Here is a 26,060-nt window from a genome sequence, read left to right on the forward strand (position 1 = left end):
TGACCGCGATAGGGAAATTGGTTATTACTGTATGTTCACATTTGCCAAAATAATGAACGGGCTGATAGTGTCCTTAGGCCCCGACCAACCTCAAACCACCAGTCCCCCCTCGTAGCCGCGTGTTATTCGCATCCCAACATCGGGCCACCCCTAGCTCGAATGCCGTAGTTCCGGCATGCATAGCTGACAAGGTTGAGTTACGGCATGCAGCATAAAATTTACTAGCCTTTGCTGCCTGCTGCCCACCATCCGCCCGACTGTGCTTTCCCCGGTGGTCTGTCACAATTTCTCACCGGCCAGTGTTGCTCCTGGCCGAGAAAAGATATCCGTTACCGCCGTCTCGGCCTTACAACGGCGAGGTATAAATAATGCAGTCGACTGCGTCATATCCTTCCATCGTCCGGAAGACGGTCCCGCTCGCTCGCGGGACCTTTCCAATGGGGGGGGCCTGCAAGGGACTAAAAATAAAGGCGCCGCGCGTGCATGGTGGTGTCAAATAGCAGCAGCAAGCAACGCGTTCCTTGAAGATGGTGGGCGACCATTTTTCCGCACAGAAGTTCCGCCACGAACTATCAGCGATACAGGCAGGAGGGGAGATACTAGACCCCGGACGTAACATGTTGTTTAGCAGCAGTTTAACGTAATAATAATGTTTCGTTTGATTCGTTTTACAACCATGAAGTGAGTGTCACTATCAACCGGTCGTTGTGCTTCCAAACTGGAAGAGAGAGACAAAGAGTGAACCTGAGCAACATATGGGACATGGGACGCAGCTCTAAGGCTGCTGACGTCCTGCTGAACTTTGCCAGATACAGATGATGAGAGCCGAGGGCAGAGATAACATCAGGTCGCATCTTTGGCTGCAACACCGACATGGACATCGGCCTTTTTAAAGGGTCCGTGAGCGGTGTACAGGTCTGGAAAGGAACCGACAATTGTCCTCTCCACTGTTCTGTTCTGTCGGGTCAGGACATGTCCCGCCCCTCTCGGGGGTCACGGGGGGCGGTGGCCAGATAAAAATAAAAGAATAAAGAAATAAATATAACTGGCCACGGAACGCCAAAGAGAAGAATACCAGTAAATCGAATCGAAGAACTGAGCGCGCCCGAAGGACAAGATAAATCCTTACCCGCTTGTGCGGTGGGGTTGTTGCTGACTTGCTGCTGACAACAAAAAAAAACGAAGAAAAATACAAAAATTATCTCGAGAACATCATCATGTGCCGCCGCGCGCGGGTCATCGTTGTCGACATGAAAACTCTTTCACGGGAACTTGGCTCCGATTCAAGTGACGGCCACTTCAAGCTAGGCGGCCCGGGCTCAGCCTGAGATATCGGTGCCAACTAAAAGGAGGGTTCGGGTTCTCGCGGAGCTCCCTGTGTGGGAAAACTAGTTTGCGGAAAATGGCCAAAACGCGCTGCGGAGCCTTCGCGTGAAAAAAGGACCCTTGTCGTCCGGGCCGGCTTTGGCCTGGTTGAAATCCATCTTTTTCCTCCAAACGATTCGGTGATTGGCCAAAGAAAAACGAGGCAACAAGGATTTACCTCGCAGAAGAAGCAAGTGGAGTGATGCAACAGAGAGAGCGAGCGAGAGAGAGGGAGAGGGAGGGTGTCACTGCTGCTGCCGCCACGGCTAGATAGGGAGCAAGAAAGCATCTTAAAAGCATTAATGTCCGTACTTCCGGTTATTGTCGTGGATTAAGAGCTTTGGGAAATAATTTAAGTGCCTCTGAACGCGCGGCCAGGGGTGTTGGCTCCGCTCCTTCTCCTGGGATGCTGCTGGAGCTGGTGCTACACACGTTGGGGCAGTTATTTTTGTTCGCCATCGGATGCCCTGGGTACGTACCCAAGTTTCCCCCCAAGTACCGGTCTTGTTTCGTGTGCTCTCAGAGGACGCATGCAGTTGCGAAGGGAGCATCCCTCTTCCGGATCAGCATGACCGGAAGCATAAGGAAAGCAAGGAACAAAGCAATGGTCCCAAAAATCACGTTGCCTGTACGTGCGCGAAACAACGGCTATCGTCTTATCCGGATGAGAAGTGACAATGGCCGTTAGATGTGTGTTTATTTGCTAAATTGACTGAATGACAGCGGGGAAAAGGAACGCAACTTTTCCGGCTTGCGCTGGCTCACTTCTTTACGGTGCGCTGACGGTGATGGTCGGACTACTGCCATTTTCTCGTTAAGTGATCATCCATTTTTGTTTCTCTTTTGTGCGAAACGTAGTTTAGTTTGACACTTTTTGTGACACTTAAAAATCAAGAGCAGTTCATGTTTTATTCCACTAACAAATCTAGGATTTATATGGCCCAACTAGGCCCAAACCACGGACCGACCTCTGACGGTAATAAAGTTGCCGTTGCCGACGGACGACCAATAAAGCCAAAAGCTCATCATCCCTTCACCACCGGTGCTTTGGCTTCAGGATGAGCTGGATGGCGCGTCGTCGTTAATTAACTGCCGAGCGTTAACTAGCGATCAATTGAGCCATTTGCTGTGTGCCACGGGATGAGAACCGGGCCACGTGATCTTGCTCGAGGATCAACCACGATGTCCCCCCCCCCCCCTCCGGGGGGTAATGTAATTGGAAAGTGGCGTTTGACGGACGACCACAGCCGCAGAGTGACAGTTCTCCCCGGGTTCCTCCGCGCGAGATGTCCTCTGGGAATGGTGGACAGCTCGCGAGTGCAGCTCTCGGCGCGACGCGACGCCAACCACCTACGACGCATTAATTGACCATCCATTTGTTGATAAAAGCAGGAAAGGCGCGAACGATGGAGCGAATGGCGAAGCGAATGGCGCTTTTCCTACGTCGTTTCGCTCACACAACGGACACGCGGACGATGCTATCCACTGGGGAAGATAGTCCACATCGGCGCGGACATCGACGACCGACGACGACGACGACGAAGCGAACGATAGAAATGCAATAAAATGGATGAGTTGCACAGCTGGAACGGGGCGGGATGGACACGGCAATAAAATCTGGAGTGGCGCAAGAAGGGGAACGGGGGCAACGGATACCCCTTGACCAAAGGGCACCATTTGTGGGGAAGTATCCCGCCGCGCCAGTGGAGGGAAAATTGATGGAGCGCCGAGAAAACCACGCGGGCATCGCGGGAAATGTGTGTCCCGTCGGCTGGCCACAGCCACAAGAGGGGCCACGGGAGAAGTCTAATTGAATTAGTTGTCTCCCCCTCCGATAGAGAGAGAGACAGAGAGAACAGGGTTTATTGCATTCGATTGACTCTGTGTTTCAGGTTTTTCGTGTCGCGTCCCCCGCGTCATGATATGTAGCTTTTATTTATTTATATTTATTGCCATCTGCACCGGAGGTTATTGTTTCAGGCGGATTCGCAACAAACAAGTGGCCGAGTGGGAGATATGCTCTCGGCGTTGCTACAGCCGCTGCCGTCGCCTTTTTTGCGCGCGTCATTAATCGGCCACGCGTCGTGCAGTTTGTGACAATTGTTTCGCTGTTGCCAGTTTGCCGGTCTCTCCGTTTCTTTTGTGTTTCCGTTGGGTTGTTTCGCTTTGCTTGATTAATTTTAGTGTTTCTTTCCCATTTTTTTTCGTTGTTGGTTTGTTGCGTGTAATTTTTGACGGCCGTTAGCTTTATTTAATAGTTGTTAAGGTTTTTCTAAGCTTTTTCATCGTTTTTCCATTTTATTAAACACATTTTTGGTTCTAAACCATTCAATCTCTCTGGGGTCACTACAACACCTCACTGGACGCGCTCTTCAGCTGTCAACGCGATAGTGGTCACACCAGGGGCCGGTCACCACCAGCAGAGTGGCGACTGTCGTGTACGGAAGATAAATCGTTCATCCCTCCAGGAGTACTCGCAATTCCGAGCCGCAAGCAATGGGCGATAAAAAGCGGGAAACATTTTTATCATGCCATCGTGCGCTGAATGGTGGCGCCGATGCAAGATCACCCCGTTTTGGAGTCAATTTTTATTCCGACCACAAGGATGCCAGAAAGGCAGAAAGGGCGCGTACTTACAGCAGCAGCAGCAGCAGGGTGGTTCGAGGTGTGCATTCTTAATGAAGCGTTTCGCTTTGCGCGAACACAACACACTGGCGTCGGATCCAAAGAAGGCTCTAGACACTAGGCGGCTAGGCACATTAGACGTTGCCCGGACCCGACATCGGTCATGTAGGTGTCCAGTTCTGCCGTCCTCCGTAGAACAACCCGCGCAGAGCCACTAGAAGTAGGGCCATCAGGGCGAGCATTCGTTATCTGTGCCCCCCCCTCTCTCTCTCTCTCTCGGTCACTCGGGGGGCCAGTCACGAAACAATCGTACGGACAATAAATAGCGCAACTGATGCGGAGACGAGCGTAAGGACCCACTGCGGCACTCCTGCAGGGCCGCTGCCCAGAGAAAAAAGGAAAACCGGGCCGATTATTTATGAAATTTATACGACAAAAGAATGCCATTAAGCGAGCATTAAAACTGATAAATTGTATCAAAAGTTAATGTGTTTGCTTGCTGTCCAGTCGGGAGCCGCCGGGTCGGACTCGGGTCGGCGTTATGGCGAACTTATGTTCGCTGCGCCGCCCTCGGGCTCTGGCGCCCCCCGAAAGGAACTGCTCCACACGCGGACTGCTGTCTCCGGGGACGTGGGCGAAGAACCGACACCCCGACCGGACACTTCTTCGGCGTGCTTGCAATGTGCAAATCCGTGTTTCCTTCTTGCGGAAGTCTTGCAACCCTCTCGACACGGCGTCTGTCGTCTTGGCCGTCGAAGAAAGTTCACTCGTTGCCAAGTCGTTTTCGGGCGGGTCGGGGGCCCCCCCCCCGCGCTCGGTTATTTATGAAGTCAGAAGTCGGACCGGGCCCCGTTCCGTTCCCGTTTCCGTTCGCGTGTCACTCTAGTTCGTCTTTTTAATGTGGAAAATAAATCATTAATCGCCAATAAATTTCCAATCTACGGCCGGGTGTTCTCTGCCTTTTCTCGGTGGCCGCAGACTGGCCGGGCCGTATCTTGGGTTTTGTATCGTCTGGAAATGACGTTTCGATTGCGGCCAACAGGGTGCAAGAAAAAGTGCATTGCGTTGCTCGCCCGGGCGACATGGCAGCGCAGTATTTATAAGGAGCGACTTTCAACGCGTGGCACAGCGCCACGGCGGGCCACGTCTGGAGTGATGTATTTATTATGGGTCTCTCGCAGGCGGAACAAACGGAAACGGGATCACCTTCCTTTCCCGGTACGGAGTGGATTCCTTCCAGACGTCTCTTTATGGCGTCAAGCCAACGGAGAGTGTCCGATTCGAAGTGCAGTCAAAGGCAGCCAGAAAACAACAGCTGGGGCCACCGACGCATTCAAAATTCTTGCAAAAATAGTTTCCATTTTCAAATTTAATGCCCAAAAAGTAAAACAGGGGAACACAACGATTGTTCACAACGATTGTTCACAACGATTGGCCCTCAATCATTAGTGTTCCGCTAGCAAATGAACGATAATTGAACCCAACTAAATCTCCTGATTTTTAGTCTAAACCTCCCAAATTACACACCCATCGAGGACCCCAAGGCTCCGCGCAGAGCCCGGGCACGGGAAAACAATTTTCTCCAATTACGCCAAAGGCATTTGGCTTCCGTTCCAAAGCAAACATAAATCATCGAAACTGCAGTAAATCACGCACATCATGGTGCCGCCGGTGTTCTCCTCTGGCTAAAGGATTCGCCTTCTCGAGTGAAGTGAAGACAGAACCACCAGAACCGGTTGCAGCGTGGCGGCACCGGTTGCATTCGTAATTTGATAATTTTGGGAATAGTTAAAGGCGGGAATGGTGGGGCCAGCTCAAAAGTTTCTCCTAATAACCGGAACACCGCCGTTGTCGGATGAGTTTCGGTGGTTTCCCAGGAACAACGGTGCGCGCACCGTTGTTCGTGACGTGCCATCATTAAAAGGATTAAATCTATTCGCGGCGCCCCGGGGTCTGGGTGGCCGATCAAATCCTCGCTCGCCCCCCGCAACACGAATGGTGTAATGTTTCAGACGACCTATCCTTACGGTACTCTCTCAGATCATCTGTGGCTCGCTTCGTGGATTGCCAAAGTTAGTACCCATATGCCCTCACTCCAGGTGTAGTCCAGTAGGAGTCACTCAACCCGGAGTTGAGCACTTTTACCGGCGTGGCGTGTCATGACGGTGGACATTTGCGCGCTGGCCGGCGCTGGAAAAATCTACAGCCGCGAGACATTAGCGCTCGGGAGGTTTTGAATATTGTATGCGAAGTTTAACCTTCAATGGACCGAATAGAACTCCTTCCGTGGGAGTCCAGAGTGACGCGAGATGCGTATTTCAGGACCAGTTGACGGGCAATATGCACCTAAATTGGAAGGAGTTATTTTGGGTGGTAACTTTTGGGACTCATTTGGGTGAATCACCCCAATTTCTAATGTCTGCCCACAACGGCGTAGCGTAGCATCTGTGTGTCCGTCCAATATTGGGTCTCCAGGCACGACGCAATCTGCCACCAATTTATGGTAGCAGCATAATTGAATTCAAATTTATGACGGTTCCCACGCGCGTATCGGCGACTTCCTTATTGTGACAGGAACAGGAATATGGGGCACGAAGTCGAAGAATCGCTCAGCTAGTTTGCTGTGGATACGTGCCCCATTGCGTGATCATCTTCCGACTATAAAGTGGTCCAATACTCCAGAGGTCCCTTTTTTCTTCTGGCTCCCCAAGCTCGAGCTAACGAGGATGTGTGTCTGCCGATTTATGTTCCGTATGTGACCAACAGCACTGATTTCGGGCCCAGGCAGGATAGGTTGCCGCGTGTGGATAAGTAGATTGCGGTGCGTCCCGAGGGATCTGCGTTTTCCGGGCCCCCTACATGTTTGTTATCTCGGACCTGCAGGTTCCTGCAAAACCCAGAGGTAATCCATTTGGGTGAAGCGGATGTTGGTGGGTGAACCGCGGATGCCGCACTGACATTTCGGAGGGGCGTTGGTCATCTAGCTATGGTGAAAGTGTCCCACCGGAGGTTTCCCCAAAATGGACTCCATTTAGTTGATGTCCAGCTTCTGGTGATCGTGCAGATGAATAGCTAACGAACACTCCGATCTCTCCGCATGGGATCGTTGTGTCCTTTCTCTACTTCGGAATCAGCATCGGAATGCGTGATTTAAAAACCGTGCGACGAGAGAGAATTATTTTTCTCTTTCTTCGGTTCTCCCGGCAACAATGTTGCTCGAAGGGCCGCAACCGAGTCAGTTGCGTCATCCGTAGACGAAAAATCCGCAGAACGCTAGCCAGAACTTCCGCGTCTGGGTCGGAGTGACGGCGGCGACGACAAGAACCATTTGTCACACGGGCAAATGCATCCTGCTAAGCGCCCGCGCCCTCTGCATCGTGTGACCTCCCAGGGCGTCTGCGGCGCGCGTTAGATCATCTTTCCGCCGCAGCGAAGTGGAAACCGACACCACCACCACCACGGGAACGGGAAGGTGGCCGTGAGAGTGCTGGCGCCTGTCCTCGCCGAAGAACTGACACGACGCCGGGTCGTTTGCAACCGGTAGTCTAGTAACCGGAACACGCCAAACCGTGATGGGGTGGCCCATATGCAACTACTCATAACCCGGCTGGGGCTCAACAGGAGCTCGTCGTCTTCCGTTCGCTCAAGTAAATACCGCTTCATGGGTGCTTCTTTTTGTCTTGGCACAGGAGGTCCCCGTGCAGCAGCATCACCCGGGATGCGCGACGACTTTGTCTGTTTGGCGCTGTTTATTAGTTTATTTAAATTTCACACCATTTTGTTCCTCCTCCTCGCGGGCACTACAATGTATGCAGCAGCAGCAGTGTGCTCAAGTAACTAATGACGCCGATAAAATCCGTATGTTTATGGGTCTAGCTCATGGTCTTCAGGGGGAAAGCTCTTCCTCGGCGGATGCTTGCAGGGGTCGCCTTGTACGCTTCAGACACGCGTAATTCAAGCTCTGTCAACAAATGGAGTAACTTAACCTATCATAACGGTTATCTGCGCCGTTGCACGACGACCGCGTTCTATCCCACGTGCGGTTCGCTAGTGTTTTCCTGGTTAATACGATTTTTTATAGGTTTAATTCGCCGATACAGCATTCTTGGAACTCGGGAACTGCGCCTGCATCCGTTTTTGCCGTCCGATTGGTCAACGGTCGGCCGGTCCCGTTACGTTGCACGATGATCCAAAGGATCAGACTATCGGCACGACTTCTTGCCAAGGGCACCCAACCAGACGCCCGTCAAGGATTTGACTTTTCCTGCTCTGAAACAGCGGCTAATGGAAGGTTTAGAGGCTTTTACCCAATTTTAATTTAACCGCCGGATCGGATCGGCAACGCTTATGGTGTTTGCCCCATCCTCCGGATATTGCTCTAATCTGCAGCCATTTGAGCGCGTTCCGCCGAAGCAACAGTTTGTGGATTCCCGCGCCAGTCGTAACAGAGGAATGCGGACATCGACTACAGAGTGAGAGAGACAGAGAGAGCGCGTATCACCTTAATTACCCGTAGTTACAGATCGACGCCACCCCGGGAGTTGTTGATGACCGGGCGCCACCGACACTTCGGCGGTCGGTCACTCTCAGTCTCTCTCGGGTGTCGGCGGAGGGTGCCGTCAACTCAGGCGCATCGAAAACCAATCGAACTATGACCACTTCCGGCGCGCGAGCGCTTCGCGTTACTTACCAGAAGATCCGTCGCGCACGCCACGTGTAACTAATTAGTCGCTAATTGAATTGAATTAAGCGTGCAATTGTGTTTACCACTGGCGCAGAGGGCACCAAGACGCCGAAGGGCGGCCGGCCAGACTATCTCGGAAGACGGAACACGGTGGGGAAGAAGCCCCCTTGGAGCCACCGCAGCATGCAGCATGCCATCTCCAATTATCGATTAATTGGACCGAAAACCGAATTAAATAGCGGCGCGAAGTTACACTTCCCTTTTTTCCTTCCGCCGCTGCTGGCTGCTTCATTTGCCATTGCGCTTCCGGCCGGCACCCCCCCCCTTCGGGGCTCCCTCGGGTTGGTGTTTAAAAGCCACACACTGCCGGCGCGGCACCGCTCTCCTAAGAAGCGGAGGTCTTCCGTCGACCGACGCCCGCCCGGAGGCGCGAGTAAATTGTTATTTTCACATTAATTAGGCGTGGCGCGTGCATCGCAACCGCAGTCAGAAGGCATTAAAACACACGCTACCCGTGAAACGAGACGCCGCCGGTGAGGTACAGCACACCGCGTTGCGTTGCATAATTATCTCGGTCTATGCTGGTGACACCCAGGCGGTAGCTCCGACGGCGGCGGCGGTGGCTATCGGACGTTTTCGCAATGACTCCTCGTCGTCGTCGTCGTCGTCATGCGTTATGATTTAGGATGTTTTTTTTTTGTTCCGAGCAGACAGGGGACTAAATTGTGGTATGCTGCGGATCACCTTCGGCTGCCACGTTCCGCTGTCTGCCTGCTACATTGTTTAACGAGCGTCTAATCTGGGTTGGGGCCCGTTTCACACTTGACAGTACTCTGTTCGGGCTGGGATCGTGCAGTGGGCATCCTTTTTCACACTGTAGACCGTTCGGGGGAGTAAGGATCGATGTGGTTTGGTGATTGGGACACTACGAGCGCTCAAACCTCAAAGTACGGAGTCAAAGTTTTCCTTAAATACTGATTTTCCGGTGATGGTTTTCCACGTCGTTTCTAACGGGAATGGGAATTTAAAACTAGAAAACCAAGTCAAGTCTTTTACTACCTTCAAAATAAGGACACTTCTAAGACAATTTAAGGCCTTTTATAACGTCTTTATCGTCTTTAAGTTCTATTCCCGTTCTTGATTTTTCTTTCGAATTTGTCTGTTTACATTGCGTTTTTTTTGTGAGTCTGCTTTGGACCAACTCTTGTGACGACACGTCTTTCACTTCCTGTATAACGGACGAAACCCTTACGAAATGATTCGAATGAAATGTTCTACCCACACAGTCTCTAAGAATGACTTTTGAACACCAATTACTTAGCTTCAGTAATGTTTTCGTCATTTCTTGGAGCGGTTCTAGGAATCTGTGTGCTTTAAGAAAACAATTATTAATACTACGTTATACTATTTTAAATTACTTTCGATTATAATTGATTTTTTTTCAAATTTCAACTTTACAATATATGATTTACATGTTTATGTTGATAGGTTGAGTCATAACAAAAATCTAGCCTCAACTACCCAGCTGGGCCTCATTACGGCTTACAGTTTTGGACGATTGAGTGAGAATAAGACATTTTAAAATAAATCTTCCAGAAAACTTTAAGTGAGCAGTAGGGCTAACTATTTGTTTAGATTTTACTTGAAGAACGCCATCCAGAAACCTTCACAAGGAGCCCCCTTTCTATGAATTCGTCTTCGACGCATTCTCGCTGGTGGACTTCTATTGCAAATCGCTTGGTTGAACTTTTACATTTTTGAAAAACCGTTTTCCGTTGACCTCAATTTCTGTCCCACTTTGGCAGCCACAGGGAGGCTGACGAGGAGGTTGTTATTGTTTCCTGCAGAACCACCACCGTTAGGTGAAGTTTGTCGCGAACCGCTGTAACGTGGCACTCGTTGGCCGGAGTGCAACCATCCGGCGGAAAATGGTTGTGACAAACGAAAGAGAGAAAGAGAGAGAGAGAGAATCACTCATACACACAAACACCACCGCCACAAAGAAGCTTCCGGGCGCCGTTGAGATCGTTTTCAAATCGGCTGGTAAACACCGATGGCCAACAGCGCGCCCTCCTAGTGGCTTAATATTTACAACATTTTAACCAAATTAAAATGATAATCGACGCCCAAAACTTTGGCGGTTCTCCGAAACATGTGACCTCCGCCAGTGGGGTTCACCCGGCACCCCGGCACTATCATCGGTGTTCGCGTCAGCTGAGGTGACGACAGTGCCGCCAATGCTGCTGTTGTTGCTCCTGCTGAAGGCTGCTGGGTTTAAAAACGCTGAAAAGTTTTCCCGGCGCTCAGCCATTAAGTAATTAATTTATCATCTATTTCACCTGGCCGCCACCGTCGGGGGCCAATTCGGGACCGTCCGGTGGCCACCGTGTGTTCCGAAACCAATCAGCCGGCCTGTGGGACAGTAGGGCGCGCCCGGTCGAGCAGCAGTGGACAAAGGCAGATAAAAAGCATTTCCCGTGCGGCTCATCTAAATTAAATTGACCACCTCGGGTTTTGGCTCGGAACACCTCCTCAATGTGTATGTGTTCCGGTTCCGGTGACACTTGGGCGACTTTTTCAATCCTTTTAAATCGCACACTTTCGGTGAATGAAAAAACCATTCAGTTGGCTAATGAACGTCCTTCCTTCCTTCCGGGTGGGCTCTGGCCATCGGGTTTTCTCTGCTTCCCTTTTCTCTTGCTTGTATTTTGTTTGTTCCTGGCCCCGGATCCGGACCGAGCTCGCAACTAATAATTTATAGTGCTCCCGCGTAGCGAAGGACACTTCTCTGCAGCACCGCGTGTGTCGCCCGTGGAATTGTTTGTCATCGTCGAAAATAATTTTGGGTTCTCTTATTTCACTTATTTTTCACGATTTTTCACGATTTTTCCATTTTCTTTCTCTCCAGAGCACGTTTGGGATGTGTTCGTGCAGCGGAAGGGGCTCGGCGACAGCTACGGCATCCTGGGCAACTATCGGCTTTGCATCACCGACAAGGTCCTGTCGCTGGTCCGCATCGGACCATCGGTGACCGCCACCGGGGACCAGCGCGTCGAGGTGGTCGAGTTCTCGCTCGCATCGATACGACGGTGAGTTCATCAAGGCGCGCTTCCTTTCGAGCAATTTTTTCTCTGTTATTCAATTAAAAGTAATTCAATTCACGGCGTCGCTGTCGTTTTCATAATTTTCGAATCGAACCGGTCGAACGTTAATGTAATTTTTGTTTAAATAAACGTCACGTTGACAATTCAACCCGTTTTTTTTTCAACCCGAACAGATGCGGCAACTCTCAGCGCTACTTTTACCTGGAGGTCGGCCGCAGCTCGAAGACCGGTGCCGGTGAGATTTGGATGGAAGTGCAGGACTCCATCATCGCGCAAAACATGCACACTACCATCATGAAGTAAGTACACACCACGGCCACCAACCGGAACAAGTCTGGGAACGCGCACCTTCGGCTCACATTCATCAGATGACAGTTCCCCGGAAGCGAGAGCTGTCAGCTGCAGATATTGCCCCAGAACCCACACTCGCCGATACGCGGCGATTGGATTTGGACTCACACTGCCCTGGTCCTTATCGCAATCGGTTTCGAGAGTTTTCCCCAGTCTCGGTGGGCTAACAAAAGGGACAAAAGATCCCAAAGAAAAGCCGAAGGCTGAGCCCCACAAAACGCGTGGTCTGAGAATTCTATCGTCGCGCCGTTCGTAAGTTGGCGGACGAGACGATGTCGACGTCTGTTCGATGTCCACGGCCCACCGAGAAACCTGTTGCTCGTCCAGGCCTCCGATAGGCAGCGTGACTGCAGAATTGTGGCAAATTCAGGGTTATCCATTTCGTTGTGTCAAAAAAGAAATTCAAACTTTCAAGAGCACCAAAGATACAACCGGATTATTTGCGTAGCTCCAAAAGGAATAGTCCAACGGTGTCAATTCCTAATTTTTGGATGTAACGGCGTCTCTTCAATCGATTGAGGGTTTGCACTAGTGGCCCAGATGTGTCAATGAGCGTTTTCGTCCTTTTGCTCAAGAACCCAATTATTAATAATGTGAACTCTTTTTTTTTTAGTTATTCAAGTATTCATTTTCTAATCTGGCAGAGATTGAACTAAAAGCTTGACACTTGGGTAAACAGATATATTCGAAAACTGTAAGGCCAGTGCCCTGTGACTTCGAAACTACAAAATGGATAACCCTGTACTTCACGGACCTGGGTCTGGGTCGTTGTCGTCCCAGGGTGCCAGGGTTGCTGATGAACGTCGCCGGAGGGCGTAGACCGTGGCGAACAGTGTCCTTTTCGTTTGCTTTGGCAGGGCATTCTCCGAAAAACGGAGAGCCACGCGCCACTGGAGAGTGAAATTAGCCCAATTCAGTCTATGACAACATCTGGCCACTCCCGCCGATCAGAGCGCCCCCTGAGCTTCACACTTTGATGTTGCGCCGCATCCACCACGATGACTGACTGACTGTACAACCTTTTCCTTCCCGCAGGTCGGCGAAAAATAAGGACGACAATCTCGGACCGATGATCCGGATACGGTCGTCGTCGGCGAACGCCGCCTCGAAGCCCACGTCGATGCTGTTCCGCCGCCAGACGCACACCGGCCAGAAGCCGATCAACTGTTCGCCGTCGAGCGGTAAGTGCTGCCCTCCCGTGCAAGGCTTTGACCCCCGCGCCCCGCCATTCTTACCTTGTGTTAGCGTATTTCCGCGTTCCCCGGTAGTGCTCAGTGTAGAGTTTGTAGATTACCTCCACGACACGACAGACTCCGCGCAGTTGTCCGCCGTGGTTCCCCGTTTTTATCGATCATCTGTGTTTATGTTTTGTTTTGTGACTTACTACCTTCTCCCACCGAACCCGTTTAGTTTGGCCACTTTTTGTGTTTTCTATCGCGCTCTCTCTCTTTCTCTCGCGTGCGCGCTCTTTTTTCGATTTGCCCTTTGCCCTCTGTCAACATCACAATCAACACAAAACACCCTGTTTCGTCACTCTCTTTCTCTCTATTTTTCTCGCTCTGTTTCTCTCTCTCTCTCTCTCTCGAAGAGGCTCTAGTTTTTAGCAATGCAACCGCAAACTTGTTTGGAGTAGCGTTTTGAATCAACACGCCGCGCGTGTATTCCCTTTTTGTTTGTTTGTTTGTAGTTCACTGCTCCTGTTCTTATCCTGTTTGTTTGTTTGTTGGTTTTTCTAGTTCCTTCTTTCACTCTTTTATCACTTTTCAACTCTTTTTCATCATTCTGCCCCCGGTTTGTGGGGTTCTTTCTGCCCTTCTAGAGTTTTATAGTAACCGTTTCGCCGTTTGTTTAAGTAGTAGTCGCATTCGTAGTGAAACTTTTGCAGTTGCATTTTCATTATTGCGCGCCGCCGCTGCTCCGTACCTTTGGCGCTTTTCCGTAGCTGGCCTTTGGTTTTTTGTTTTCAATTTTAATCGGAGTTCATTCTATGATATCACAATACTGCCCCGATTGTCATTTTCTTATTTCCTTATCGACGTTGAACCCAATTGTAGTGATTTTAAAACATTTTCACATCCAGCCCTCCTCCAAGCAGCGTAGTTCGGTAGTGTAGGTAGTCACAGTTCTTACGCGAGCACATACACAATGCACCTACACCAACCACACACGCCGGTCTCAGTTTCACAATCCGTTGTTCCTCATCCTTTCTGACCCGTCTAGTTTGCCGTTGTGTACCATCCTGCCCACTTCTAGTACTGTAGTGGTGTCACCGATTAGGCGAGCTGTAGAGTGGTGGTTCCCTCCCCGTGTGCGGCTCGAGCTGGTTTGGTTTGGTTTTGATTAACTTGTGGAGTTTTTGTCCTAATCCGGTGGAGAGTGGAGTTTGTGCTCGTCCAGGTGCCCCACATGCCATGCCGTACCCCTGTATCTGTCTTGTGCAGCTAACATCCTAGTTCTTAACTTAGTGTTTTGTTTTTAGTTTCCGTTTCGTGTTTGTGACCTAATTCTGTAAGCTCTTCAAGCTCCTTCTGTCTCTCTCCCGGTGTACATTCTTAGCGTAGTGAGTAGTGAGCGTAGCGTTCTGCCGTGACGTGTGTGAAAGTCCTATCCGTGTTACTAATTCCTAACGTCGATTCCTAATGGTCCGTCCGGTAGTTGTCCGGAACTGATGGGGGTATGTCCCAATGCTTCTGTGAACTGTGTGGGGCAAACCGTCAGAAAAGATTCAATTTTTTCCGGTTCTGTGTCCGGTCGTGATGTGGCTCTCCTTCGTGTCTTCAATTCTTCCACCTGTCTTCGAGATTTAATGGTCCCCTTCGAGTTTCCGAAGATCTGAGTTCTTGATTAGCAAACGAGGGTAGGGCTGACTCCCGTAGAGGTCGAACGAGAGCGGTTCAGGCGTCCTTGGGCAGCATTCTCTCATCATCTACATCATCATTGTGGTGTAATCTACAAAACCTTATTTCTCCACCCGTGTGCCTCTCTCTGCGTCAGGGTCCCTCCGTGTACTTCACCTGCCAAATTCTCGCTCTCTCTTTCTCCTCGCTGTCCCCTACCCTATTACTCCCAGAACCAAGAGACCAACCTCTGTTACCAAATAAAACTCATCTTGTTGCATCTTCCAGAAGAGCAAAGCACGCAAAATGAAAATTCGGATGCACAGAATTCGGAGTCCTCGTCGTCGGCCGCCAGCATCACCACCGTCGTGCTGGTTGGGCCGCCGTCGGGCGCGACCCCCCGAACCATGAAACCTCCAAACCTGGACCCCAATTCGGAAAAACCGCTCGGCATCACCTCCACCGCTACCTTCTCTTGCTCTTCTACTACCACCGCCACCACCACCTCAACTACTACTAGTTCTACTTCTGCTACTACTACTACTGCTACTACTACTGTCACTACCACTTGCAATACCGCCACCGCCATCGCTAGCACTATGGTCAGCCAGTACGTGGCGCCGTTCGCCGCCTCCTCGACCAGCTCCCTGGCGTCCCCGCCGTCCTGCTACTCGCCGGTGGTGGTGGTCGCGGGACGCCAGACGTCCACTGGCGGTGGCGGAGCCCTGCACAGCAGCAGCTCGTCGGTCGCCAGCCTTGGTTCCGGTTCGCCGTCCTCCTTCTCCGACGCCTACATTCCTCTGATTCCTGGCACCTCGAGTCCCATGCTTGGCTCCGCTGCTGCTGCCGGTGGCGGGGCGTCAGTGTCCCTGTCGGGACGCGGTGGTCTGTCCGGATCGCCCCGGCTCGGCGTGACCGCTCACTCGCCGAGCGGCCCGAGCACCTATCGACGGGCTTCGTTCGCGAAGCTTCCGCCGGAGGCTGGTGGCGGTGGCGGCGCACTGTCGGCGCAGCAGCGCCACTACCATCACCATCACCCCCCTCACCATGCACTGGGCTCGTACGCCCTTCCTCCCACCGCCGGCCACTTCCATCCGCACCATCACGGCCATCAGCACCACCCGGGGCTCGGTGCCCAACTCCCGTCGGCGGTGGCGGCGGCCGGACCCCCAGCAGGTACCAGCACCGGCCACCACCACCACCCCCACACGGGTTTCAGTAGCACCAGTAGCAGCACCATCGTGGCCGCCGCCGTCACCACCGAGGCGTCGTCGTCGCCGTCGACGTCGTCGTCCTCGTCCTCGTCGACTGACCATGGTACGACCCCAAAGTGTTTTCTTCTTCCGTTTCTTTTTTTTTTTCTTACCGCCCATTTTCTGTTTGTTGCTGTTTTTCCTCGACCCCTTCACCCCTAATACTCCTCCGTTCCCAGTCCCCCCATAATTCTCATCGTGCCATCATGGGGTCGGTTTTCCTTTCTCTCTCTCTCTGTCGCTCTCTGTCTCATTTCCTTGTGTCGCCAGTGTTCTATGTCCTGTTTCGGGGAATTCTGTTGGCGCTTGGCTTCTATTACGTTATCCTGCTTCCGACGGGACGAGCCCCACCCTACGACACCCAGCTCGCTCTCTAGCTCTTTCCTTCTGCTCTGTGTGCGGTGTGGTGGGCTTCCGCCAACAAGGCTTTCGCTTTCCGCCGCTTCACGTGGCCGCTAATCCATATGCTATATTCATCCCATCAATCTGTGTGCGCGTTAACTTAACCCCGCTCTGAACACAGCTTCCGCTTCATTTGTGGTGTTGCTCACCGTGTGCGTTCATCGTCCTTCGCTGGTCTTACGAATGATCCTCGTGTTGCTGCTGATTCGGATGTTACTTTCGCCTGTTGAAGCGTATTTCCCATTCAGCTCTTACAGTCCTCTGTGGTGCTCCTGTTGGTGCTGGTCCTGGTCAGGCCACGGTTGCCATTCCAAAATGTTTCTGTGTTGTTTCGTTAAAGGGATGTCGCATCATGTTGTGTGCGCCTTTTTCTATCGCCGCTAAGATTAAGCTTAAGTATTTTTGGGGGCCTAGAGCTGCTGCCCAAAGCACACGCACCCGCTCGGGACTCGCGGGACACCCGATCGACACGGACAAAACACACCCCGTGCGCGTCGTGTTGTGTGGTTTGTTTTGAAACACATCAGCTAATAAATTAGTCATACCCAAGCGTGACTAATTGACTAGACGGGGGCGCGCGCGCGCCTTGTAATGGGCAGCCAGCAGAAGCAGCAGCAGCCGCGCCTATTTCGGTGGTGCTACTACAGGGATCTTTTAGGATTTTTTAATTTAATTTTCAATTTGTTGCTAGCGTTTTAATTGCCCCACCAATTTGCGGATCCCCGGTGTTGTCGTCGTCGCGAGCATAACGCTTGGCCCCTCGTTAACGCCAGACGACGCACGGCGAAGCATGAATTATTGATGACCTGCGGGCGCCTGGGACTGCTCTATTTCGCTCTGGCCCCATTGTGATCTTGTTTGTTTTTTGTTTCTTCTTCTGTGCGTCCCACCAGAGGCCTAATCATGATATGCTGATCGGTTAGCTGGTAAGCGATCAGTACACGATCGCAGGCCCTCGATCGAAAGCCACAAAAAATATTCATTCCGCATCCGTAGCCCCCCGAGTATACGCACCCAGAGACGGTAGGCAAGGCGTCTCTAGCGCTATTAAACGGTTTAAACACGCCGAGCGCGCTCGATACGATCTTGACAAAATGGTCAATGTTAACGCGGGGCGGTGATGCTACACCGGGACAACGTTTTGCTGTTCCTTTTTATGCCACCGACCGATTCGACCCAAGTCCAGCAACAACCCCCATTTTCGGTGGGCTTATCGGTCGAACCTGCTGATGGCCAACTCCAGATGTTGCACTATCAATTATCATTATCCAGCTAGCGGGCCGCTAGCCATCATCTTCAGGGACTCCTCGCTTGGGCTGTTCTTGGGCAGTGACTGCTGTGGAGCAGCTTTCCGTCGTCGCACACTGGGATCGGCTCGCCTTGCATGCGCTCAAAATTTGCTCTTTCTCCCTCTTTCGATTCGAGTAGCTGCTCGAAAAACGTCTTATCCTGTGCTGCATGATTTTCTTTTGCATGCCGTGTGCTGTTGTTGGATGATAATTCTGGATCTTAGTTTACTGTTTTCCTTCGCATGGCCCATTTTTTCGTGTGTTTTTTTTCTCTACCTTATCTTCCTCTATTTCGAATGCATTCACCATTTTTTGCTCATTTAACAAACCGCGTGCGATCGTCATGCACTCGCCATCTCGCACATATTACTTCGTTCATCCGTTCATCTCATCAGCTTCCATCAGTTTTGAGTGAACACGTCACGTCGGTCTGGGCGGAAGAAAATCTTTTCCGAGCATCCTCGGAAAACGCGTGACCCACAGCCTATACTTCTATTACGATCGTCAGAGAAAACGGGGGAAAAAAAGATAAGAGATGTGGGATTTTTGGTGTGGCCCTGGCGGGCGATCCTACCCGGAAAAAACAAACAACGAACCCCCCGAAGAAGGAACAAACATAGCTTCGTGGAAAGTTTCTCTCTTACCCCGAATCGGTTACTAATCGGCTCTTTCTCGCCATTCCATGACGATGCAGTCACACGATTCATCCGATCACCGTTCATGATGCGATCATAAAATCAAAAAAGATTGGTTCATTTAAATTTCAGTCATTCCCGTTTATTTTGTTCACCAATTGGCTTTAGATGATCTTCTCGATACGTTAGAGTGTTTTGTTTTTGACTTCTTCCGTTTATTCTGCTATTGCGGGCTTCGTTCCAATTTTTCTAAATTACACTCAACTACTACTGAACACATCGAAACACTTCTCATCTCTAACGTCCTGTCACGTAGACGACATTTTCTTTTTGTTTCCTTGTTTACCTGTTTCTGTTCAATTGGCGTTTTAAAGAAAATCCAAATTTGCTGCTAAATTTTAAATGTCCAAACTTATTGGCTGTAGTGAGAAATGGTCCTCTACACTATCAATGTTTGTATTTCTTTCTTCTTCTCTTCCCATGCATATTGGCCTCTGTCTCCCCCCGGGGCACTCGACGTCTCTCTCCCGTTCTGACCCTCTCTCCCGTATCCTTAAATCCACCACTCGTTCCTCGCAGTGACGTCGAGCTGCTCCACGGCTGCGACGCCGTCGATGACGTCGTCGTCATCGACGGCAGCGGCGGCGGCCGGCATGATGATGATGCTTCCGCCGTCGCCCTCGGCCTCGATGAGTAAGTTCCATCACTACGCCAGCACACGGCACGGCGGCGGCGGCGGCGGCGAAGGCTCCACGGGGGCCGCCACCCTCAGCAGCCTGCTGGCCAGCATTACGAACACGCTCCTGGGTGGTGGTGGCCCCGCCGTCGCTGCTACCCCCATGGCAGTCGACTGCCCGTCGGGTGCCGGCGGTGGCGCTTCCGGTGGCGATGCCGGGAGTTCGTCCGGCAGTTTCTCCGGCAACTCCAGCTCCTCCCAATCGTCCTCGCGCTGCTCCTCGACGCTCAGCATCCAGACGGCGGTGCCACCCCCGTCGCCCCCGGCGGGGGCCACCATCCTCATGGGGCCACCTCCTCCCCCGCCACCTCCTCCTCCTCCGCCGCCACCGCCTGCGACGCCGCCGCCCGTAAAGTCGGCGGTCACCACGAGGCGCCACCACGCCCGTAACCTCAGCTGCCACACGGCGGCCAACGGTTCTATCTACCTCTGCAACTCCAGCCACCCGCTGCGACGTTTGCGCAGCTCCCTGCGGCGCCACTCCGTCTCAGGTACGCCACCTCACACCCGGCCCGGGGGGCCTCACGGGACTCGCTGCGATTGCCCTGCGCCTTGTTTCCGTTTTCGAAGCAGAAGACCCGCCAATCTCACTTCTCACATTGCCTCTCTCTCGGAGCTATCCTCTTTTGCTGTTTTGCTTTCATATTCCATTTTCCATGATGTTTGCCGAAAATTGCGTCCAACTTTTGTTCCATCTCGGCATACCGACCATGCTGTGGGGAGGGTTTGGAAATGCCGCCCATCTAAATGTGGGCCCTCATTATCGATAACCGTGGCACGCGCCAACCCACAGAGCGGGATCGAAATCCGGTGATGTGAGATCCATTGGGGGGGAGTTCCCGTTCTGGGCCACTGGGCGCGCGCTGGGTGTGATGAAACGACGGGTATCAACACACGGACTCATTAGGCCGCGGATATTAAACGAAAATTAATTGAACCTTTTGAGGTAGGCCGTTGCGGCGGATTTATGGGGCATTTGAGGTGCATCTCCAACCCCCTAAATGGACGAGTCTTGTGGGCTTATCTAAACAAATGCTGTAAGGTTGGTTGGGTTGGCTCCGGCGACCGGAAAAGTACGGGCTGTGGTTGTTTTCGTGACTCCGGCTCCCGTGACCGGGATTGATTAGCAGCGGGATTAATCGTGTCCGTGGAACCGTAGAAAGAGAAAGATAAATTATATTTACTTTCGAACGCGGCGGGACCCCATGCGGCTGTGCAGCGTACCGTTGCAGGCCCAGGTGCAGCAGCTCACGGATGCAGTTTGAGGTGCGCGCAACCTTTCCTTTAAACGCTCTCTATTGCTCATTGGAATGAAGTTACGCTTTTAATTGATGTGTGCCGTGCACTGAGAATGAAATATGATCGCCTGGAGGTGTAGATCGTTCACTGAACCATAGTTTCATCTCTTTTAAAATTCTTCTTCTTCGCGTTCTACTATCTGCCCGCCGTGGCTCAACAGAACTGCTAAGTTGGGGTGCTGTTAAAACAATAGAATTCATTACCTTCGAAAGATTTGAGGTGGATTTTACTAATTTGGTCATGAAAAACAGTTTTTTTCTCGAATCAAAGAAAACCGCCCCAAAAACATTCATCCCAATTTTGTGGATCCCGAAAAATTTTTAAAATCGCGTGAGGATCTCGAGAGGAGAAATCTTTCGAGAAAAGAATCCAAAAGTACGAATTGGCTTCGTGGCTAGTAAATGATCAACTCGCGTTTCCAACCAGGTCAATTTCAACCTTGTGTAATTCCCCGCCAATCCCTCGCTATTTGGCGATCGCGTCCGGTTATTCTGTGCCCATTCCGCTTTAATATGCGTTAAAGTAATAATTTCCGCACAAACCCCGCGGGGCGGCGGTCGGCCATTCCATAAAGCTTAAGCACCGGAAAGCTTTACTGCCGGACTTTTGATGAACGATGAGGAAAACGATCGCCGGTGGGGGGAAGTGGGAGCAATTTTTTGCAATGGCCCGATAGAGACATTACTCGCGCGTAAATTTCGGGAAAACTACACCAACCCGCCGAACAACGAGGGCCACAGGACGCAGGGCGCAGGGAGGTGTATAATTCATCAATTGGCAATCGTAACTTATTCATTTATACGTTCACGCCTAGCAATACTCATCTTCGGCGATAAATAATATATCATTGCTGTGGGGCCGGCCGATCTGGCAATCTGTATAATGTTGCAAAATATGTGTGGACTGAACTCTGTGATTTTGTGCGAATTAAATTTGCTGCCATTCCTACGGGGATCCGTGCCGTCGTTTTATTTTATTACCTTCGTGTGGGTTTTCCCGTGGGGGGTTTTCCTTCTCGCCGTAAATGGTATCGTCACTGCTGTTGCTGCTGCTGTTGTCGTTGTTATCGTCGTCGTTGTAGATCTCGGCGTGGATTTCTCCTCGTGTATCGCTTCATTACTTCATCTAACCTAGACCCCAAAATTAAGATACATATAGGGGGGGGTCCCAAGGTCGTAGGTCGTAGCTCGATAGCGCTGGCTCTCTACTAACCTTCTCTATTCTAGACGTAACATGGGACGGGGGGGGATCCTACGTAATATTTGTACAGAAACAGAACGCTTTTAGGTCCGTAGTCAGTCGCCAGATGTTGCCACTGTTGGTGGTGTCTATATAATATCGTTGGTCCAAGAAAAAAACCGGGCATAGAGAGACCGATCGTAGATCGTAGATCGGAACCGGGCGTGTAGAACCATCGGTCGGGAGTAATAACCGCCTAACACAATCAACCCCACCATCAGCTGCGTAAGGATGTGCGTAATTAAAAGTTGTAGCTCATTGCGCCCGGTAAAACCCGGATCGGAACACCACCATCGCCGTGTGTCGCCACGCGCCATTCGCGGAGGGGTCGAAATACGAACCTCATAAAGATGATTTATGGCCCACCCTTTCCGTACCGCGGTTTTTGTTTCGCGGCTAATGGAGTTGCGAAAATCGCGAAAGCCCCAGGAACCCCGGAACCCCGGAACACGAACATTGAACCACAATCGCGAATGCTACGGTATCAGCCACGCATTAAATCCGCGCGCGATAGAATCATAAATTCTCATCCAGTTCATCACTTCGGTTAACGAAACTAATTAGCGGTAGAGATCGGCCGCGTTCCGGATGCGCTCATCTGGATCCACAGCATGCTCCCGGCACACCTTATTTGCTTGCCTCTCCAGAGAATGTCCCCAATCGCTCCTGGTTCCTGTAACTAACGCGCTAACTGGTCTAGACTCTTGAATGAAGATCTGGTCTAGACGCTAGACTTGAACAACCCACCTCTGCTCTGCTGCTTCGTTACTTCGGCTAACAGTTCCCTTGGCTAGCGCCGTGTACAGTACTAACGTCGTCGTGCTCCGGGAAACACTTGGAACACTCCTTGGACCTCTAGACCCCGTGACGCCCGGGAGATACGGGTACACTAGCCCTGCACACACACAAACACACACGTCCACAGTTACGCGATCCAGAGTGTGTTCAATCTGTTTTCTCTTTACCGTTTGTCTCTCTATCCGCAGTTACTACATCCGCATCCATCTCCGCCGGGGTATTCCATCAAAGGGCTTTATCATTGCCAAGCGCTCCCATGTTAGGCCATTCTCCCCATAGCGTTGCGAACCATTTGAGTGCGATCCATGCGAGTAGTAGTGCCCGGTCTTCCTCCCAGAACAGCGTCTCGGCCGGTTGCGGTGGTGCTGCTGGTGGTGGTGTGGTCGTCGTTGGCGGAAGCCCGCAAGGATTGACTGGCGGCGTCGGCGGTGGCCGAATGGGCACGATCCAACCCGTACACCATCGGACCCGGTCACTGCCCCTTACGGAGGAGTCGGCAATCCGCGTCACCAGCATGACGTCCGGCCATCATCTGCAGCATCTGCAGTACTACACGCAAGGCGCGAGCAACACGACGTCCCACCGGAGGTCCTCGTCCTATCTGCTGTCCCCGGCGAACCTGCACGTCGTTCCCGCGAACGGTGGCTGTTCGCCACCACCGCTGTTGTCCACCTCGCTCCATTACCAGTGCCAGGAGGCCCCTCCGATGTCGAACGGTGGTGGTCCGGGAACGGAGTCACCGTCATTCGCCTCGCTGGTACCATCCCGCAGCTCGATGGAGAGCATCATCGAGGATCAGCGAGGATACCTGCCGATGGACCTGAAGAAGCCCCCCCAAGTGACGACCGAGTCAAACGATGGTGGTGGCCACCACCAGATGCAGCTGATCAGTCGCCTGTTGCGCAGCAGCAACCTTCAGTTCGCTACGGCCCCGTCGTCGTCATCGCCCGGTCAGCAGCAGAAGCTCAAGATGACCCTGCAAGCGACCGCGTCCTCCGGTTCACCGTCGTCGTCGTCGTCGTCCTTCTCGTCCCCCACGCACCACCACCATCACCAGCACGGCAACGGCGGCAGCAGCAGTGGAGGCACCGGCAACGGCACCAACAACCACAACAGCAGCAACAGTGGCGGCGCCCCCGGTAGTTGTAGTAGTCCCTCACAGTGCAGTAGCAGTAGCAATTGCAATCACGCTAGTAGCCATAAGAGCACGAACGAACGTTCCTCGCCCGCGGCGCTGCGGCGCCTGAACGGTGGTGGCCGCACTGCTGGCACCAGCAGTAGTACGATCAGCAGGAGTATGTATTCTGTATTTCATTTGTTTTCTTTCTTTCTTTCCACCTCTGATTTTCTTTACCCCTTATTCCTTTTATTTTGCATTTGCATTTTGTTTTATACACAGTTTTTGTTTTTTCGTTCCACAACTCTTACTTCTTTACGTTACTCCGTTTTTGCACTCCGTACTCCTCTCGCCTTCTTTGGCCTTCACAGTTTTGATTTATCGTTTGATTTAGTAGTTTTATGTTTCGTTGTTTCGGTTTTCCATTTCTTTACCTTTACTTTAGCCCGTTCCGAAGTTTCTGTTTCGGATGTTTGTTTTTATCTTTTTGCGCTTTTTTATTTAGTTACTCTACTTCATTGTGTTTTTTTTTCCCCAATATTCCTATCGATGTTTGTTCCTTCCTTCGAGGCAAAATTACGCGAGTCGCAGTGTGTGAATTCGACCCTTTCAGCGTAAAGTTACACAAAATTGGCAGCAACCCCCGGGGGATATAAAACGATAAGATGAAAGGATGGCGGCTCGTAGATCACCTTCTACTTCGATCCGGAGCACATGTTTTATGTTAATTTGGCTCGGGGGCTACAGGGTCTGTTACTCATCGGTCCACCACCCCTGTCGAGTGGTGGGGTCGTGGTGTTTGGGGCGTCGATAGGAGTAATAGCTCCTCGTGGACCGGTCGGGCCTGGTCCATCCACGGTTTAACGCACATTTCTCGCTTGGGAGCCGCATACACATCTTATAACCACCTCACCCATCCTCATCAGAATCACTGTCACCGCATCATATGATAGTGTGCGTGTTGAGTTTACTCCGTCGTCGTTGTTTGAAGTGTGTTGGTATGCGAGAGAGTATAGCAAGTATTGATCCCGCACTCCGTTGTATGCATGCACCCAACACCCACCACCTACAAACCATGCTGTCGTGTTGATCCTCTGGTGTGAACCACCACCCCTTTCTGCGCCCTCGCCTTGCTCACACCAACGCAATGCTTCTCCTGGATCGTCACCTGCATCTCGAAATTATGGTTTCGTGTCCTTTCTTTCCTACTCGAAACTACTAATAAAACTCTATCGCGACGTCAACGGGATGATCGCGCATGCGATCTTGCTTTCACTCTCACTCTATCTCGCTATCTTTCTCTATCTCACACTGTCCTCTTGATATGAACTGGCCCACGGGGAAGTTTGGTGATCTCTCGCCTGCTTCCGGTGGGCCGGTGTAATGGGTAGTTGGTAGAAGCATCGAGCCAAAGGATCCTCACTAATCTCGCCCTATTGTTTTGTCAATCCCGCCACGCGTCACGGGCTTGTGCAGGTATCGCCATTGCGCGCGAACGTTGCGACAGTCTTCCATCGCGTAACCGCACGACCAGCGAAACGATGCCGCATCAGCAGCAGCTGCAACACCAGCTTCAGCAGCAGCAGCAGCAGCAACAGCAACAGCAGTACCACCAGCAGCTGATCCTGAACAGTGGCGGTATGCCACCGCCCCGGATGATCCCCAGCAATCGGCCGCATTCGATGCACATCAGCAGCAGCTGCCACAGCCACAGTCCGCCGGTCAACTCGTCGCCACTCAGCCCACCGCCTCAACCCGGAGGCGGCGGCGGCGGCAGCGGCGCCTACTCGACCGGAAGTGACGGTTCGTCGCTCAGCATCGACGAGTCGACGGACAGCTTCATCACCGGGTCGCTCACCCCGGACGAGGGCAATGGCTTTTCTAAGGTCATTAAGTGAGTGCAACAGCAAGCAAGCGACAAGCTTCCGGTTCCGCGCACTGCCGCCCCCCTTCTTCATCTCACGCCCCCCGCGTTTTTCTTTTTCTTTCTGGGCTTCCGCCGTTTTCGCCACCGCACACACACCACCACCTTTGCGTGCAGTCAACTCAATTCCGGCGGCTCGATACCGGAGGAAAACTCGGAAGAGTTCATCAAGGACTACAGCCATATCGATCTGCGGACCGGTGCGGGATTGCCGCATCACCTCCACCACCACGGCCATCACCACCATCACCACGACGACTACGGGGCGCAGGTTAGTGGATCGGATAGCGCATATTTTGAGAGGTGTCCTTTTTGCGGTGTATGACGACGGTGCGCACGACATCCGGCGAGATCCGATCGTAGTTTGCACCGGATAAAGTGTCTAGCGAACGCTCCAAAAAT

The 26,060-nt window shown here is 51.9% G+C and overlaps 1 protein-coding gene across 1 annotated transcript in view; it reads left to right on the forward strand.

The window, feature by feature from the left end:
- Positions 1–26,060, forward strand: part of LOC131208146 (mucin-19) — a 114,767-nt gene that overhangs the window by 81,194 nt on the left and 7,513 nt on the right. Inside the window, exons 2-8 of the mRNA XM_058200795.1 lie at positions 11,583–11,763; positions 11,952–12,077; positions 13,165–13,310; positions 15,255–16,283; positions 22,806–23,912; positions 25,211–25,628; positions 25,776–25,904. Coding sequence (XP_058056778.1) covers positions 11,583–11,763; positions 11,952–12,077; positions 13,165–13,310; positions 15,255–16,283; positions 22,806–23,912; positions 25,211–25,628; positions 25,776–25,904 — 3,136 coding nt within the window. The remainder of the gene's footprint in view (positions 1–11,582; positions 11,764–11,951; positions 12,078–13,164; positions 13,311–15,254; positions 16,284–22,805; positions 23,913–25,210; positions 25,629–25,775; positions 25,905–26,060) is intronic.

Source organism: Anopheles bellator, chromosome 2, assembly GCF_943735745.2.
Source record: "Anopheles bellator chromosome 2, idAnoBellAS_SP24_06.2, whole genome shotgun sequence".
NCBI classification, from domain to species: domain Eukaryota; kingdom Metazoa; phylum Arthropoda; class Insecta; order Diptera; family Culicidae; genus Anopheles; species Anopheles bellator.